This window comes from Carcharhinus amblyrhynchos, unplaced genomic scaffold (assembly GCF_965287045.1).
Source record: "Carcharhinus amblyrhynchos unplaced genomic scaffold, sCarAmb.v2.hapA scaffold_53, whole genome shotgun sequence".
Classification (NCBI taxonomy): domain Eukaryota; kingdom Metazoa; phylum Chordata; class Chondrichthyes; order Carcharhiniformes; family Carcharhinidae; genus Carcharhinus; species Carcharhinus amblyrhynchos.
The window spans coordinates 1,017,276-1,036,940 of record NW_027649794.1 but is presented as its reverse complement, the minus strand read 5'-3'; the positions used below and the strand labels follow the sequence as shown (position 1 = coordinate 1,036,940).

Here is a 19,665-nt window from a genome sequence, read left to right as displayed (position 1 = left end):
CACAGTGGTTAGCACTGCCGTCTCACAGAGCCGGGATGGATTCCCAGCTTGGATCACAGTCTGTTTGGAGTCTGTATGTTCACCCCGTGTCTGTGTGGGTTTCCTCCGGGTGCTCCAGTTTACTCCCACAGTCTGAGAGACATGCTTGTTGGGTGCATTAGCCGTGCTAAATTCTCCCTCAGTGTACCCAAACAGGCTCCAGAGTGTGGCCACTTTGGTACTCTCACAGTAACTTCATTGCAGTGTTAATGTAAGCCAACTTGTGACACGAATAAATAAACTAAAAGCTATCACAGGCTCTGGGCTTGTGGAAGCCATGTCAGAATTAGAGAATCTTACAGCACAGGCAATGACCACTCAGCCTATCGTGCCTTGTGCCGGAAATGGTCTCTTGAAGTTGTCCCACTCTCCACACTCCATGCCCGAAATCTTGACCCCACGCAATTGTAGGGCATTGGCGAGGCCACATCTGGAGTATTGTGGGCAGTTCTGGTGTCCTTATCTGAGGAACGATGTCCTTACTATAGAGGGAGTACAGGAGGAGGCCCCATTCAGCCCCTCGAGCCTGTTACACAGGAACAGGAGGAGGCCCCATTCAGCCCCTTGAGCCTGTTACACAGGAACAGGAGGAGGCCCCATTCAGCCCCTCGAGCCTGTTACACAGGAACAGGAGGAGGCCCCATTCAGCCCCTCGAGCCTGTTACACAGGAACAGGAGGAGGCCCCATTCAGCCCCTCGAGCCTGTTACACAGGAACAGGAGGAGGCCCCATTCAGCCCCTCGAGCCTGTTACACAGGAACAGGAGGAGGCCCCATTCAGCCCCTCGAGACTGTTACACAGGAACAGGAGGAGGCCCCATTCAGCCCCTCGAGCCTGTTACACAGGAACAGGAGCAGGCCATTCAGCCCCTCGAGACTGTTACACAGGAACAGGAGCAGGCCATTCAGCCCCTCGAGACTGTTACACAGGAACAGGAGCAGGCCATTCAGCCCCTCGAGACTGTTACACAGGAACAGGAGGAGGCCTGTAACACAGACACAGATCCCAGTTCCTGTGTACTTGCCTATTGATCCTTGGTATAAGAGGTGATGTGAATTCTTACCGTTGCTATTGGTTGACTCTTCAGCGGTGGTCTCTGACATCACTGGACTGCTCGTTGTGACTCCTGTTGGACCAATCGGGGAAGGCGAGGGGAAATGAAGAGATCATTAACTAAAGTTAAGAGATGGATGATCCCAATGCACTTTCCACTGGGTCCTCTACCTGACCAATCACAGGCTCCGGCAATGTTGAGGCCATGTTTGAATTAGAGAATCTTCAGCACCGACCATTCAGCCCACCATTCCCTGTGCTGGCCCACTCTCCAACCCGCCCTCCCCCATAATTTACCCCATAACCCTCTATTTACCATCCCTTTGAAAGTTCCTGTGCCCATCCAGGCAGTGCCTTCCAGACCACAACAACTCCCTGGGTGGAGTTCTCCCCTTCCACCTGCCAAGGGAATCGTAGCAGGCGGTTCACACCATGCTAAGGTCCATTGACCTCGGGCTGGATTTTCCAGCCTTGAGGCCAGCGTGTCTGGAAAATCACACCTGCTGTGTTTAAATATAATTCTCCTCATCTCCACCTCCCCACCGCCCCCCCAACCTCCTCTGGTCCTTTTCCTCTTCAATCTGTGTCCCCTCTGGTTATCCTGTCACTGGAAGGAGAGGTTGTGCTGGGTTTAATTGTAAATATATTAGAAGATGTTTCCACTTTCCACCTTTATATCTACTTGTTTATTTGTTTATCCATTTATTTATTCGTCTCACAAGTCAGCTGACATTCACACCACAGTGACGTAACTGTGATAAGCTATGAGGAGAGGCTGAATAAACTAGGCTTGTACTCGTTGGAGTTTAGAAGAATGAGGGGAGATCTCATTGAGACGTATAAGATGATGAATGGGATGGATAGGATAGAGGTGGAGAGACTCTTCCCGCTCAAAAAAGACAGTAGGACTAGGGGGCACAGCCTCAAGATAAAGGGGAGGCGGTTTAGAACGGAGTTGAGGAGGAACTTCTTCACTCAAAGGGTGGCGACTCTCTGGAATTCTCTGCCCATTGAAGTGGTGGAGGCTGCCTCGCTAAATATTTTTAAGAAGCGGCTTGATGGATTTTTGATAAGCGAGGGGATTAAGGGTTATGGGGAGAGGGCGGGAATGTGGAACTGAGCCACGACAGATCAGCCATGATGTTATTGAATGGCGGGGCAGGCTCGAAGGGCCAGATGGCCTACTCCTGCTCCTATTTCTTATGTTCTTATGTTCTTATAATCCCACACAATCAGTTCGTACAGTCTCTCTCTCTCTCTCTCTGTCATTCTGCCTCTCATTTCGTTTTTTCTTTTATTCCTCCATTCCTGTCTCTCGCATCCTCGCTTTCACTTCCCCTTTCCGCACTCTCCCTCCCTTCTCTCTTAGCCTTGAATCTTTCTTGCTCTCTCTCTCTCTCCGCCCCCGCCTTCCCTTTCTCTCTCTCTCTCTCCTCCCCTTTCTCTCTCTTTCTCGCTCTCTCCCCTTCCCCACTTTCTTTCTCTCTCCCTCTTCCCCTTTCTCTCTGTCTCTCTCTCCCTTCCTTATCTCTCTCCTCCATTCCCCTTTCTCTCTCTCTTTGTCCTGCCCTCCTGGGAGGCTGGGGACAGGGTAGTGCCCCATGGGCAGTGCCAGCCCAGCACTGCCAGCCTGGAACCCTGGCACTACCAGCCTGGCACCCTGGCACTGCCAGCCTGGCACACCAGCAGTGTCCAGTAGGCACCAGGCCGTGCCACATGGTGGGGCTTCGGAGGGCAGATAGGAGCGGAGCCGCACCAGGGTTAGGGTGAGGCAGGAGGGGATGGAATGGGGAAAACTCTGCATGGGGGTGGTGGGGCTCGTGATGGGGCCAGGAACTGAAGGCCGGGTCGGGCCACCAGCAGGGTTGGAGCTGTGTGATGTGGTTGGGGGTGGGGGGGTGGTGGCGGGTGCGGTGGTCGGGGCCAGCAACAGCATGGAGGGAAGATGGGATCAGGGTCGGTGATAGGGAGGCCAGCGATGGTGGTGGGGGGGGAATCAGGGGCAGGGGGAACTGCTTATCAACTGTTTTCCCAGTATCCTGGCAGATTGGAACATGCGCAATGGCTCCCTCAGCAGGCTGATGCCGCCTCTCTGGCAGGTTTGGGTTAGGATCTGCACACCCCCCTCCCCCACCCCCATACACACTGGCATGAACCACCTGATGGACTCTGTGATGCTGGAGATTGATTGAATTAAGTCTGCCTGAAAAACAGGCGGAAAAAACTCCCGTATTCCCACCTCTTGGTCAATTATTATTTTGAGAGGAAAATCATGCCCATAATGTGGATCAATATCCCTACACTCGGGGCCTGTGCACCCATTCCATCCCCTCCCCACGCCCCGCCTTTACCTGGTGTTGCTGTGGTGGTACCACCTTGCAGGTCACTGTTACAGAAGCTGCTCTTACAAAAGTGATGATTTTCGTCAAACTGGATGAAGTGATCTTTCACGCTGTCCCGTGATAGAGTGACACGTTCGGACACACAGCCCTTGGCAAAGAAAACGTCCCCTCCAGTCACTAGAAACAGACAGGACAGAGGGTGTATAAAAGCAAAACACCGCGGATGCTGGAATTCTGAAATGAAAACACTGGAAATACTCAGCAGGTCTGTCAGCATCTGTGGAGAAACAGAGTTAACATTTCGATAACTCGGAGCCTTCCCCAGGAGTGAGGAGGGGCAGAAATGTGATGACTTATCTTCTGGAGGAGAGGAAGAAGGGAACGTTCTCCTCTCCCTCTCCTTTTGTTTTCTGTTTTTCAATCTCCCTGGCGTGTCCCAACACGACCGCACCCCTCCCCCACATGGTCACTGTCTCTTTGTTCCCACTGACCTCGGTTTTCCGATTAACACATCCTGCTATCCGACCTTTGCAGCAGTTAATACACTTCCATCCCGCACCATTAACAGCCCCTTTATCTCACGCCTGTGACATCTTTGTCAATCTCTCCTGAGTTCCGCCCTCTCCCAATTTGCTCCAGAACCCTCTTCCCGCTCCCCAAGAATATAATTCATCACATTTCCATCCCTCTTCAGTTCTGTAGAAGGGGGTGGACTCTGACCCATCCCATCCTGACTGAGTGATGTGGGAGACCCTGGGACGCATCCTCATGCCCTCAGCGTCAGGCTCAGAGACAAGCAGAAACAAATGGATTGAGTACGGTGCCACAGTGCTTAGCACTCCTGCCTCAAGAGCACCAGGGACCTGGGTTCGATTCCCAGCTTGGGTCACTATCTGTGTGGAGTTTGCATGTTGTCCAGAGGTGGGGCGGGCTGTGAACGCGCAAATAAATGCGGCATGCAGGAATGGAACGGCGATAATTATGGGGGATTTCAATCTACATATTGATTGGTCAACCCATGTTGGACGCGGGGGGCTCGAGGAAGAGTTCTTGGAATGCTGCCAGGATAGTTTCCTTGAACAGTGTGTGTTGGAGCCGACGAGGGAGCGAGCTATCTTGGATCTGGTGTTATGTAATGAGGCGGGTAGAATTAGGGACCTTGCGGTGAAGGATCCTCTTGGGAAGAGTGATCATTGTATGGTGGAGTTTCTGGTGCAGATGGAGGAGGAGAAAGTGGGTTCCCGGACACGTGTCCTTTGCTTGAACAGAGGGGAGTACGGTAGGATGAGAGAGGAATTGGCGAATGTTGATTGGGGGAACGCGTTGGAGGGAGGGTCTGCTGAGGAACAGTGGAGGATCTTTAAGGAGATCTTTCTTGGTGCTCAGCATAAATTTATTCCGATGGTTAAAAAGGATAGTCGGAGGAGAGATAATCAGCCGTGGATAACCAAGGAGGTAAAGGAAATTGTTAAATTAAAAGCGGATGCGTTTAGAGTAGCTAAGAGCAGTGGGCGAGAAGAGGATTGGGAGATGTTTAACTGTCAACAAAGAATGACAAAAAAGTTGATAAAGAAGGGTAGGATAAACTATGAAGCTGGGCAAGCGCTTGATATAAAAAAAAAGCAATAGTTTTTATAAATACATAAAAAGGAAGAGGCTGACTAGGGTGAACGTTGGACCCTTAGAGGATGAGAGGGGGGACTTAGTGGTAGGGGATGGGGAAATGGCTGACGCCTTGAATAACTTTTTTGTTTCAGTCTTCACGGAGGAGGACGTGAATAATTTGCCTGGTGTTAGCGATGGAAAGATGGTAGGACTGGAGGGTCTCAATGACATTATTGTTACGAGAGAGGTGGTGCTCGACTGACTGGAGGGACTGATTGTGGACAAGTCCCCAGGACCGGATGGAATGCATCCGAGGGTTCTGAAAGAAATGGCGGAGGTGATAGTGGATGCCTTGGTGATTATTTTCCAAACGTCGCTGGATTCCGGGGAAGTGCCGGAAGATTGGAAAACGGCTAATGTTACACCGTTGTTTAAGAAGGGTGGCAGGCAAAAGGCAGGGAATTATAGGCCGGTTAGTTTAACGTCTGTTGTAGGTAAAATGTTAGAATCTGTGATCAAGGAGTAAATAGCGAGGCATCTTGAGGAGAATTGTTTGATAGAGCAGACACAGCACGGTTTCGTTAAGGGGAAGTTGTGTCTGACAAACTTACTGGAGTTCTATGAGGATGTGTCTAGGGCGGTGGATAGAGGAGAGCCGGTGGATGTGGTCTTTCTGGATTTTCAGAAGGCGTTTGACAAGGTGCCTCACAAGAGGTTATTACAGAAGGTCAGGGGGCATGGAGTTGGGGGTAGGGTGTTAGCGTGGATAGAGGATTGGCTGTCAAATAGGAGGCAGAGAGTGGGGGTCAATGGGTGCTATTCGGATTGGCGGTTGGTGACTAGTGGAATGCCCCAGGGGTCGGTGCTGGGGCCTCAGCTATTTACCATTTATATAGATGATCTGGAGGAGGGAACCGAGTGTATGGTGTCGAAATTTGCTGATGACACCAAGATTGAGGGAACGGCAAATTGTGCGGAGGGTGTGGAGAGTCTGCAGAAGGATCTAGATAGGCTGGGCGAATGGGCCAGGAACTGGCAAATGGAATTTAACGTTGGCAAATGTGAGGTTGTCCACTTTGGTAGGAATAATGGTAGGAAGGACTATTACTTGCGTGGCGAAAAACTGCAGCAGGCGACGGTGCAGAGGGACCTCAGGGTCCTCGTGCATGAGTCGCAAAAACCCAGCCTGCAGGTGCAGCAGGTGGTCAGGAAGGCGAATGGGATGCTGGCCTTCATAGTGAGGGGGATTGAATATAAAAGTAGGGAGGTCTTGCTGCAGCTGTACAGGGCACTGGTGAGGCCGCAGCTGGAGTACTGTGTGCAGTTTTGGTCGCCGCACTTACACAAGGATATTTTGGCCTTGGAGGGAGTGCAGAGGAGGTTTACTAGGCTGATACCGGAGTTGAGGGGGTTGAGCTATGACAAGAGGCTGAATAAACTGGGCTTGTACTCGTTGGAGTTTAGAAGAATGAGGGGAGATCTCATTGAGACGTATAAGATGATGAATGGGATGGATAGGATAGAGGTGGAGAGACTCTTCCCGCTCAGAAAGGACAGTAGGACTAGAGGGCACAGCCTCAAGATAAAGGGGGGGCAGTTTAGAACGGAGTTGAGGAGGAACTTCTTCACTCAAAGGGTGGTGAATCTCTGGAATTCTCTGCCCGTTGAAGTGGTGGAGGCTGCCTTGCTAAATATTTTTAAGACGCAGGTTGATGGGTTTTTGATAGGCGAGGGGATTAAGGGTTATGGGGAGAAGGCGGGCATGTGGAACTGAGACATGACAGATCAGCCATGATCTTATTGAATGGTGGGGCAGGCTCGAGGGGCTAGATGGCCTACTCCTGCTCCTATTTCTTATGTTCTTATGTTCTTATGTCTGCGTGGGTTTTCTCTGGATGCTCCAGTTTCCTCCCACAGACTGAAAGACGTGCCGATTAGGTGCTTTGGCCATGCCAATTTCCCTTTCAGTGGACCTGAACTGGTATCAGAGTATGACGATGAGGGGATTTTCACAGTAACTTCATTGCAGTGTTAATATCCGCCTACGTGTGTCATTAATTATTAAACTTATAAAAGAATTATACTCTAAATGGCAGAACCCTTAGGAACAGTAACATACAGAGGGATCTGGGCATGCAGGTCCACTATTCCCTCAATGTGGCAAGTCTGGTGGCCATGGAGATGAACAAGGCACATGGCATGCTTGCCTTCATTAGCTGGGGCATTGAGTACAAGAGTTGGGAAATCTTTTTGCAGCTAAATAAAACCTTGGTTAGGCTGCATTTGGAGTATTGTGTGCACTTCTGGTCACCACACAACCAGAAGGCAAAGGAAGATTTGGAGAGAGTGCGAAGAATGATCACCAGGATGTCGCCTGGTCTCGAGGGTGTTGACTCTGAGACGAGGTTGAATAAACTCGGGTTGTTTTCACTGGAAAGACAGAGGCTGAGGGGAGACCTGATAGGGGTCTACAAAATGATGAGAGGCACAGACAAGATGACAGTAAGGGGCTTGTTCCCAGGGTGGAAGTGTCAATGACAAGCGGGCACAGGTACAAGGTGAGAGTGGAGAAGTTTAAGGGAAATGTGCAGGGTAAGTTTTTCATACAGAGAGTGGTGGGTGCCTGGAACGCGCTCCCAGAGGAGGGGGTGGAAGCAGGCACATTAACAACATTTAAGAGGCATCTGGATGGGCACATGAATAGGGAGGGAATAGACGGATACGGACTGAGTAAGGGCAAAAGGTTTTTTTTTACTTTAGACAGGGTATCATGATCAGCATGGGCTTGGAGGGCAGAAGGGCCTGTTCCTGTGCTGTACTTTGCTTTGTTCTTTAGGAAGAAATTCATGAAAAGCCTCACAAATCTGGCAGAGTGTTGAACGTACGTAAGGCCTCCGTCCCTGAGGCATTCATGCAGTGATTTTCTGCTCCAACACAGTCCACCATCTTTTCAGAATCCCTGCAGGACTTGTACGATCTGTCGAAACACCCTTGACATTTCAATCCAGTCTGTGTGATGTTCCTAGGCTCTGAAATACAAACCACAGCAGGCATTAAGTGCTGAGTGAACCAAATATCCTGAGGGAAATTTGGCCATAGCCTTTATTTGGTGTATTCTGAGAATGAGAAGGATCTTAGCAGCAAGAAGTCTGCTAATACTTTTGGGAGTTTAAAAATAAAAGATTTATTGAGAAGAAGAGAAGAAAATTTAAACACACATGACTACAATTACACAGTTAAGAAATCATCTTGTAAAGCATTCACCTGCTTGGTCAGACCCCCATGTAAACACTTCCAAAGCAACGATCCCTGAAATAATTAAAAGCCTAAAAGCCTAAAAACTCAGCAGTTCTGCAGCATCTGTGGAAAGAGAAAGAGACACAGAGGTAACAGTTCAAGTTTGTATGACTCTTCTCCAGAGCTCCGAAGACTTGAGGATTACAATGGAGGGATTACAATGGGGGATTACAACGCAGGAAAGAGGCTACACTCACTACATTTGAGTAGGTTCCTGGCACATGCAGACAGAAATGTTGAAATCTAAGAACACAGGCTGCTTGGACTTGTATGGAGCTTCAGAAAGTAAAACAAAGCCATTTTTACTGATGTATACAGACAGTAAAAACAGAGCTAACACATGAAACTTTGAGAAGTAATTATTTTGGGAGAATTTATAGATTCACTTCCTTCAGTTGTTCAAATCCAGGTTGAAGAACAAAGGGTTAAAATGATGAGGAAGGCAGCAGAGATAGCTGAACAGTGGCACAATGGTTAGCATTGCTGCCTCACAGCGTCAGGACCTAGGTTCAATACCAATCTTGGGTCACTGTCTGCACATTCTCCCCGTGTCTGCATGGGTTTCCTCCACATGTCCAGTTTCCTCCCACAGTCCAAAGCTGTGTGAGTTTGGTAGATTGGCCATGCTAAATTAACCCTTAGTGTCAGGAGGATTAGTAGGATAAATGTGTGGGGCTGCGGGAGTAGGATCTGGATGGGATTTTGGTCAGTGCAGACTCAATGGGCCAAATGGCCTCCTTCTGCACTGTAGGGATTCTATGATTCTAAGATTATGAGCTCATCCACAAATCAAAATCTTTCTTTCATCAGCCTCTTCATAGACTCCCTCCAGAGCAGAAGGAGGCCATTCAACCCATCAAGTCTGCTCCCACCCTCCAACAGAGGAACCCACCCAGGCCCTTTCCCGTAATCCGAAGTATTTACCCTACTAATGCCCCTAACTGACACATCTTGAGACACTGAGGGGCAATTTAGCATGGCCAATCTACCTAAACTGTACATCTTTGCACACTAAGAGGCAACTTAGTATGGCCAATCCAACCAACCTACACATCTTTGGACAATAAGGGGCAATTTAGCATGGCCAATCCAACTAATCTACATCTTTGGACACTAAGGAGCAATTTAGCATGGCCAATCCAACTAATCTACATCTTTGGACACTAAGGGACAATTTAGCATGGCCATTCCAACTAACCTACATCTTTGGCCACTAAGGGGCAATTTAGCATGGCCATTCCAACTAACCTACATCTTTGGACATTAAGGGGCAATTTAGCATGGCCAATCTACCTAAACTGTACATTTTGGCACACTAAGAGGCAACTTAGTATGGCCAATCCAACCAACCTACACATCTTTGGACAATAAGGGGCAATTTAGCATGGCCAATCCAACTAATCTACATCTTTGGACACTAAGGGGCAATTTAGCATGGCCATTCCAACTAACCTACATCTTTGGCCACTAAGGGGTAATTTAGCATGGCCATTCCAACTAACCTACATCTTTGGCCACTAAGGGGTAATTTAGCATGGCCAATCCAACTAACCTACACATCTTTGGACTTTAAAATGCTATTTAGCATGGCCAGTCCAACTAACCTACACGCCTTTGGACTTTAAAATGCTATTTAGCATAGCCAATCCAACTAACCGACACACCTTTGGACTTTAAAATGCTATTTAGCATGGCCAATCCAACTAACCTACACGCCTTTGGACTTTAAAATGCTATTTAGCATGGCCTATCCAACTAACCGACACACCTTTGGACTTTAAAATGCTATTTAGCATAGCCAATCCAACTAACCTACATCTTTGGAGATTAAGGGGCAATTTAGCGTGGCCAATCCAAGTAACCTACATCTTTGGACATTAAGGGGCAATTTAGCGTGGCCAATCCAACTAACCTACATCTTTGGACGTTAAGGGGAAATTTAGCATGGCCAATCTCCCTAACCTACATCTTTGGATGCTAAGGGGCAATTTAGCATGGCCAATCCCCCTAACCTGCAGATCTTTGGGCTGTGGGAGGAAATTGGAGCACACAGAGGAAACCACACAGAAATGGGGAGAACGTGCAGACTCCGCACAGTAAGCCACCCAAGGCCGGGAATTGAACCTGGGTCCCTGGCACTGTGAAACGGTAGTACTTACCGCTGTGCCACTTGAACCCTCATGCTGACAGAATGGGGAAGTTTTGCAGGAAAAAATATTTGTATGTGGAACTCATGGATAAGCTAAAAATGTCCCATAGATCAACGTAAATTGAAAAAGTAGTTTGAAAACATTTGTAGTTATTGAAAAGGTAGTGAAGAAATTGCCCATTGCAAGTGTGCAGTCGAACCTCGGAAACGATGAGGGTGGGGCATACATGGTGGCGATGCCTACAGTAGTTGAGCAGCCTGTGGAGACACAGTAAACAAGAGGTGTTGCAGAAATTGTTTCCAGATTGTGTAATAACAAGGCCACAGACTGCCAAGTTGCAACAGGAAGAGGAGATGTCTAATAGCCATTGGAAGGATGTTGAAACCCAGTTTGGTAAAACTGCTTCTTTTAAATAAAAGCAAATTCCTGCGGATTCTGGAATCTGAAACCAAAAGAGAAAATGCTGGAAAATCTCAGCATGTCTGGCAGCTTCTGCAAGGAGAGAAAAGAGCTGATGTTTCGAGTCCCTTTGACTGAGGCTTGTCCGGACTCGAAACGTCAGCTCTTTTCTCTCCTTAGGAGGCTGCCAGACCTATTTCTTTTAAAGATTGTTCAGAGGAGCAGGTTGAAGAGAATGAGGCCAAAGTGTTTAGCTCAGTAAAAGTTGTGGAGTTACATCTTGCAATAAGTCCCTTCACCAAAATCCCTTTATTTATAACTCTAACAGCAATACACAGAGTGCTAGTAGTTAGCAGCCTATCCCCAGGGGTGCCAGAGGAACTTACACTCGTGGTTAAGTACGAGGCAAAGACTCCCTGATTGGCCCATGAAGTAGGGAAAGGATTCATGCATTTTGTACCTTTCATCATGACTGATCGTCTCAAGCTTACACTGCTCCTGGCAGTAATATAAGTTATTTGTTCATGTCTTACATGCTTTAATTTTCATTTTTATAAAGGACTAATAGGTTAATGTGGCTGTTATTTTGCAATTCTTGCCTATTTGTGTTAGTTGGACATTGTTACACAGATGGTAATTTACGATACCGGCTTTTGACAGCTGCTAATGGCAGGTCGCGATCCCAGTTTTTAACAGGAAGAATCCTGCTGGGACAGGCGCAATCACACAAGTAACTTCAAAGACAGGGATGCCAGTACTGCTGCAGAAGGGTTTTGAATCGTGACCGGATTAAAACTGTGTCAATTCTGCAGCTGCCAGCTGGACTGTGAATCTTGATTAAATCTGGGGTTGTATCACTACCAAGGAGGGAAGACCCGGAATTCTGGCCGGAATGGGAAACTTGTGTCGTGATTGACACTAAGACTCATGATGTGTAAATGTCCACTTGTGTTTGTGTTCTATGAGGAGTCTGGTAGTCCCTGCTTCTCCCAAAATTCTGGAATAAACGTCAGAGTTTTGAAATAAAAGTATTTTGACTCACTAACAGTCTCATGTGCAGTAGCCCCGCACTGTCAACTTCCCGATCACTGACTAGCTTCACATCACCTGCCATGTGATCCTACCCCACGGCCTCACCGCTGATCCTCCAGACGCGTCCAGGCCTGAGTTGCACCCTCCCCACACACGCCCGCCTTCATCTCACCACCCCCCTGCTGCAATTATGATCTCCTCCCCCCACACTACGGTCCCGATATCTCCCTCCCTGACACACCCCCACCGGCAGCCTCAATTCCCCAATCGCCCCGCAGTCCCGAACGCCACCTGCCCACTCCGATAGCCAGCCCCGATCTTTACTCTGTGTCTAACCCCGTGCTGTACCTGTCCGGGAGTGTCTGATGGGCACAGGCTAGAGGGAGCATCACTCTGTATTAAACCCCTTGATGTACCTGTCCTGGGAGTGTTTGATAGGGATAGTGTAGAGGGAGCTTTATTCTGTGTCTAACCCCATGCTGTACATATTCTGGGAGTGTTTGTTGGGGACAGTATAGATGGAGCTTTACTCTGTATCTAACCCTATGCTGTACATATTCTGGGAGTGTTTGTTGGGGACAGTGTAGATGGAGCTTTACTCTGTATCTAACCCTGTGCTGTACCTGTCCTGGGAGTATTTGATGGGGACAGTGCAGAGGGAGCTTTACTTTGTATCTAACCCCATGCTGTACCTGTCCTGGGAGTGTTTGATGGGGGACAGTGTAGAGGGAATTTGGCAGTGTTGATTTTATTCAGTCACAGTGTCACTCAGTGGGATGGTCTCATTATCAGATGAATGTATCAGATGATGATTTGTGTTATAATGCACTGAAACCTTACCTGTTTCTGTCAGTGTATTACATTGATCAGAGGTACAGCAACTGCTACTCTCTGAGATAACCAGCCTTCCAGTGTTAAAGGAGATGGGATCAGAGCAAGGTCCACAACCATTACTAATCCGCTTTACAGTCTGTCCGTCTGAAAACAAATATAGATTGTCACTGCAATTTCACACTTTCTTGGTTTGTTAATCTCAGTAGTGAACAGAAAGAGACTGATGGAAAAATAAGGAGAGAGGAAGATGAAGCGAGAGAACGAAAGATGTAGAAAAGGTGTGAGGCAGTGGGTAAACGAGAGGAAGAGAAAGAGAGAAAAAGTAAAAAAGTGACAAAGACAGATACTATGATCAAGTCGAGACTGATAACTTTAGTCAGAGTAAGTTCAAACTTCTTATTCATAACAAAACAGAGCTGGCAACAAGATTTCCCCTTCTAAGATGTTGAATGTCGGCACCAATAACAAAACATTCTTTTTGCCAGAAATCTATACTTTAAATTGCAGAGCGGGGTTTGGTGCTCTCAAAGCCCTGCCGCTGTGAATGGCATGAGTCTTGTATCCAGGCAGGAATGTGAAGTAGCTATTCTTGTGAGACCAGCTATACTGGTCACCCCGGGCTGACACTATAGTTAAGAAAGCCCATCTATGCCTCTACTTTCTCAGGAGGCTGAGGAAATTTAGCATGTCCACTACAGCTCTCACCAATTTTTACCACAGAAAGCATCCTTTCTGGTTGTCTCACAGCTTAGTATGGCTCTTGCTCCGGCCAAGATTGCAAGGCAAAGGGTCGTGAAAGTGGCCCAGTCCATCATGCAAACCAGCCTCCCATCCATTGACTCTGTATACACTTCTCACTGCCTCAGAAAAGCAGTCAACAAAATCAAGAACCCCACGCACTTCAGAGATTTTCTCCTCCACTTTCTTCCATTGGCTTAAAGATACAAAACTGAGGTCACGCACAACCTCCTCAAAAACAAGTTCTTCCCTGTTGCTGTCAGACTTTTGAATGGACCAACCTTGCATTAAGTTGACCTTTCTCTGCTCCGTAGCTATAGCTGTAATACTACATTCTCTACCCTCTCTTTTCCTTCTCTTCTGTGTACTCTATGAATGGTATGTTTTAGCTTTATAGCGTGCAAGAAACATTACTTTTCACTGTATCATGATACATGTGACAATAATAAATCAAATCAAATCAGTTCTCTTTCATCTTATCAGTTAAATGGTTTACAACCCAACATTCTCAACAGTTGTGTGGGACTTTGGAGACTCTCAGCCTATTCACTGTTAGCACAGAGGTTGCTGTCAGTGTCTACAAGTGTAAGCACCTTCCACCTTCTTCCCAGTGAAACAAACACAACCACTTTTAACCTCTAACAATCAAACCATCCACGACTGCCGCCCAGCAGATGTCAGAAGAGGTCTTTTGACTCCTTTCCTTTCATCTTATCTATTGACGCACTCTCGGAAATAAATAATCTTATAAATCCCATTGTAACGGAGAGAAAATAGAAGGGAGAGAAAGAAAGGTGAACGTGAGCAAGAGCAAAGGGAAGAGAGAAAACGGGAGAGAGAAAAAGTAACAAAGAAAGGAAGAAATAGAAAGTGTGGCCTTGTACGGGAGAGAATGAGAGAGTCACAGAGTCATAGAGGTTTACAGCATGGAAACAGGCCCTTCGGCCCAACTTATCCATGCCGCCCTTTCCTTGTTACAACTCTAAGCTAATTCCAATTGCCTGCATTTGGCCCATATCGTTCGATACCCATCGTACCCATATAACTATCTAACTGCTTTTTAAAAGACAAAATTGTACCTGCCTCTACTACTGCCTCTGGCAGCTTGTCCCAGACACTCACCACCCTCTGTGTGAAAAAATTGCCCCCCTGGACCCTTTTGTATCTCTCCCCTCTCACCTTAAACCTATGCCCTCTAGTTGTAGACTCCCCTGACTTTGGGAGAAGATATTGTCTATCTAGCTGACCTGTGCCCGTCATTATTTTATAGACCTCTGTAAGATCATCCCTCAGCCTCCTATGCTCCAGAGAAAAAGTCCCAGTCTATCCAGCTTCTCCTTATAACTTAATCCATCAAGTCCCGGTAGCATCCTACTAAATCTTTTCTGCACTCTTTCTAGTTTAATAATATCCTTTCTATAATCGGGTGACTAGAACTGCATGCAGTATTCCAAGTGTGGCCTTACCAATGTCTTGTACAACTTCAACAAGACATTCCAACTCCTGTATTCAATGTTTTGACCGATGAAACCAAGCATGCCGAATGCCTTCTTCACCACTCTGTCCATCTGTGACTCCACTTTCACGGAGCTATGAACATGTACCCCTAGATCTCGTTGTTCTGTAACTCTCCTCAACGCCCTATCATTAACTGAGTAAGTCCTGCCCTGGTTCAATCTATCAAAATGCATCACCTCGTATTCGTCTAAATTAAACTCCATCTGCCATCCGTCAGCCCATTGGCCCAATTGATCAAGATCCCGTTGCAATTGGAGATAACTTTCTTCACTGTCCACTATGCCACCAATCTTGGTGTCATCTGCAAACTTACTAACCATGCCCCCTATATTCTCATCCAAATCATTAATATAAATGACAAATAACAGTGGGCCCAGCACTGATTCCTGAGGCACACCGCTGGTCACAGGCCTCCAGTTTGAAAAACAACTCTCTACAACCACCCTGTGGCTTCTGTCAAGAAGCCCATTTTGTATCCATTTAGATACCTCACCCTGGATCCCATGAGATTTAACCTTATGCAACAACCACCATTTGGTACTTTGTCAAAGGCCTTGCTAGAGTCCATGTAGGCAACATCAACTGCACTGTCCTCATCTACCTTCTTGGTTACCCCTTCAAAAAACTCAATCAAATTTGTGAGACATAATTTTCCACTCACAAAGCCATGCTGATATCTCTCTAATCAGTCCTTGCATCTCTAAATGCCTGTAGATCCTGTCTCTAAAACTACCTTCCAACAATTTAAGCACCACAGATGTGAGTCTCACTGGCCTGTAGTTCCCAGGCTTATACGTACATTGCTCAAGACATCACTCTTTATTTCCCCAAGTTCCCTAATATCCATGCTTCCCTCAATAGTAAATACTGATGAGGAATATTCATTTAGGATCTCACCCATCTCCTGTGGATCCGCACACAGATGACTTTGTTCATCCTTAAGAGGCCCTATCCTCTCCCTTGTTACTCTTTTGCCCTTTATGTATTTGTAGAAGCTCTTTAGATTCTCCTTTGCCTTATCTGCCGAAACAATCCTGTGTCCCCTTTTTACCCTCCTGATTTCTCTCTTAACTCTACACCCACTATACTCTTTAAGGAATCCACTTGATCTCAGCTGCCTATGCATGTCATGTGCCTCTTTCTTCTTCTTGGCCAGGGCCTCAATATCCCGAGTCATCCAGGGTTCCCTACGTCTGCCAGCCTTGCCCTTCACCCTAAGAGGAATGTGTTTCCCCCTGAACCCTGGTTAACACACTTTTGAAAGCCTCCCACTTACCAGACACCCCTTTGCCTTTCCACAGACTCCCCCAATTAACTTTTGAAAGTTCCTGCCTGATACCATCAAAATGGCCTTGCACCAATTTAGAATTTTAACTTTTGGACCAGACCTATCATTCTCCATAGCTATCTTAAAACCAATAGAATTATGGTCACTGGTCCCAAAGTAATCCCTCACTAACACTTCTGTCACCTGCCCTTCCTTATTTCTCAAGAGGACGTCAAGTTTTGCCCAGTCTCTAGTCGGGCCATCCACGTACTGAATGAGAAATTCCTCCTGAACAAAACATTTCTCTCCATCCAAGCCTCTCATACTTTGGCTGTCCCAGTCAATGTTGGGAAAGTTAAAATCTCTGACTATTATCACCCAATTTTTCTTGGAGCTATCTGTAATCGCGTTACATATTTGCTCCTCAATTTCCCGCCGACTATTTGGGGGCCTATATTGCAACCTTATCAAAGTGATTCTCCCCTTCTTATTTCTCAGTTCTACCCATACGGACTCAGTGGCTGGACCCTCGGATTTATCCCCTCTCAGTACAGCTGTGGTGCTTTCCCGAATCAAAAGTACAACTCCCGTTCTGTCTTGCATTGTGTTCTATCGTTCCTGTAGCATCTATACCTGGGAACACTGGGGGGCCAGCCCTCCCTAAGCCATGTTTCAGTTACTGCTACAATACACCAGTCCCACGTACCCATCCATGCCCTGAGTTCGTCTGCCTTGTCCGTCAGACCTCTTGCATTGAAATAAATGGAGTTTAATCTGGAACTTCCCTTGCTCTCTGTCTTGCTTTTGCCTGATCTCTCTGGTATGAGGATTACTGAAACTGCCTTTTACTACTTAATGTGCTCTCTTTAACTTCTGTGCTGTCCTCAAACTTCCTTTCTGTCTCCCTCCTGCTTTGAGAGAGAGACTGAGAGAGAGAGACAGGGCCAAAAAAACAGAGATAGAGAGAAAGAGAGAGACAGACTGAAGGGAGATGAAGAGGGAGAGGGAAAACACAGAGAAAGAGAGGGACAGACTGAAAGGAGGGGAAGAGAGAGAAGGAGAGAGAGAGGGAAAAAAGAGGAATGAATGAGAGAGGGATTAAAAATATTGGACAAATTAGAAGATAACATGTTACCATAAATGGTAGTGGTTGAAGTGGTCCTGCAGGTGGTGACTCCTGTTTTACAAGTCACTGGTGTAAACGAGCAGGAACCGGATTGCCCTGAGCATTGATTACAGATCAAAGGACGCACTGAGTGGAGAGAAAGAAGAGGCCAGAATGAGTAACATTACAATTCCTGGCTAAAGACAGTAACTCAGTGTGGCCCCTCTGCCCAATCATCCAGGGCCACACACACACAACCTTAAAGCACGTCAGCTGATTGTCCACTTGTCAGCGAAGTGAAGAGGTGGACACACATTTGCAAAGAAAGGAACAGAAGTATAGAAGTGGGCAGCATATTGGTATAGTGGTTAGCACTGCTGCTTCACAGCGTCAGTGTCAGGTTTCCATTCCAGCCTTGGGTGACTGTCTGCACGTTCTCCCTATGGGTTTCCTCCAGGTACTCCAATTTCCACCCACAGTCCAAAGATGAGCGGGTTGGATGGATTGGCCGTGCTAAATTGCCCTTTCGTGTCACAAGTTGTGTCAGTTAGGTGGATTGGCCATGCCAAGTTGCCTCTCAGGTGTCCAAAGATGGATAGGTTAAAGGTTAATATGTGGGATAACGGGGATAGGGCCTGGGCGAGAAGTCAGAGAGTCATTGCAGACTCGATGGGCCAAATGGCCTCCCTCTGCAATATCGGGATTATCTGCATTCTTAAATGGAGGAAGACCACAGAGGGATCTGGTTGCCCAAGAGGATTGTGAATGTTGTACCATTATTTAAAAGGGGTGAGAGGGAAGATGAGAAAACTGGAGGCCCGTGAGTCTGACTTCAGCGGTGGGGAGGTTATTGGAAAAAATTCCGAGATAAATCATCACTTGGAAAGGCATGGAATGATCAGGGATAGTCAGTATAGGAGAGAGGTTGGTCAGGAGACAATGGTGGATGGATGTTTCTGAGGTAGGAAAGAATGTTGGGGCCCTTGTGTATGTATTAATGATTTAGACTTAAATAGGACTGGGAAGTAGGACGGTAGACACTAAAATTGGCCATGTAGTTGATAATAAATCACAGAATGATATCAAAGTTAGGTTGAGTGAGCAGAGAGGCAGCGAATGAAATTTAAATGTAAAAGTGTGAGGTAATGCATTTGGGGACGGCAAAGAAAGCAAGGGGAATTCTCACTAAATTGGAAGATGTTTAGAGAGGTTGAGGGAGTGAGAGATCTTGAAGTACATGTCCCCAGGATCTTGAAGCTGATAGGCTGAGTGAATGAGGTGATAAAGTTAGCAAATGGAATGTTTTCCGCTATTGGCCGAGATATTGGATACAAAAGCAGGGATGCGATGATAGAACTGTATGAAACACTGGATAGGCCACATCTGGAGTTTTGGGAACAGTTCTGGTCACTACACTTACAGGAAGAACATCACTGCTCTAGAGAGTGTACAGAGTGGATTTACAAGGGTTGGAAAATGGCAGCCATGAGGAGAGATTGGAGAGGCGAGGGTTGTTTTCCTTCGAACAGAGTAGGCTAAGGGGTGACCTAATGAGTTGTACACAATCCTGAGGAGCCTAGATATAATGGAGAAGAAAAACTTGTTTCCTCCCTTGCTTAGGGGTCAATTACCATTGGGGTGGGGAGGGAAGGGCAGAGATTTAAGGTCGGAGGATTAGACAGAATGTGTGGAAACACTTATTCACAAAGGTGGTGGCAATTTGAAATCAATGCCTAAGTTTCTGGTTGTCTACCTCGTCACTGGTATAGTAACTTAGGGGTCAGCTGTAAAAGAACAGTGCGTTATTGTACAAAATAAAGTAAAGCAAAATCACAAGCCTGTGGTGGACACATACCGGGACCATGCAATAATGGACCCACTCAGGGGCCTGCTTTATGCAGGCCTCAGCATACGAGTTCCACTGATAAGGTAATTACTGATCTGGGCTCACCAATAAACACAGTGGCTACAAGAGCAGTTCAGTGGTTAGGAATGCTGCAGCAAGTAACTCACCTCCTGACTCCCCAAAGCCTATCTACCATCTACAAGGCACAAGTCAGGAGTGTGATGGAATACTCCCCACTTGCCTGGATGGGTGCAGCTCCAACAACACTCAAGAAACTCAACATTATCAAGGATTAAGCAGCCCGCTTGATTGGCACCACATCCATAAACACTCACTCCCTCCACCACCGAAGCTCAGTAGCAGCTGTGTGTACTATCTACAAGATACACTGCAGCTATTCACCAAAGATCCTTAGACAGCACTTTCCAAACCCATGGCCA

At 47.0% G+C, this 19,665-nt stretch overlaps 1 protein-coding gene across 1 annotated transcript in view; it reads right to left on the bottom strand.

The window, feature by feature from the left end:
- The window catches only part of LOC145337591 (uncharacterized), a 156,430-nt gene that overhangs the window by 115,201 nt on the left and 21,564 nt on the right, over nucleotides 1-19,665 (bottom strand). The window contains exons 5-9 of the mRNA XM_080182383.1: nucleotides 17,410-17,526; nucleotides 12,758-12,895; nucleotides 7,925-8,068; nucleotides 3,444-3,611; nucleotides 1,103-1,165 (exon numbers count right to left, since the gene is read on the bottom strand). Of these exons, the coding sequence (XP_080038509.1) occupies nucleotides 1,103-1,165; nucleotides 3,444-3,611; nucleotides 7,925-8,068; nucleotides 12,758-12,895; nucleotides 17,410-17,526 (630 nt within the window). The remainder of the gene's footprint in view (nucleotides 1-1,102; nucleotides 1,166-3,443; nucleotides 3,612-7,924; nucleotides 8,069-12,757; nucleotides 12,896-17,409; nucleotides 17,527-19,665) is intronic.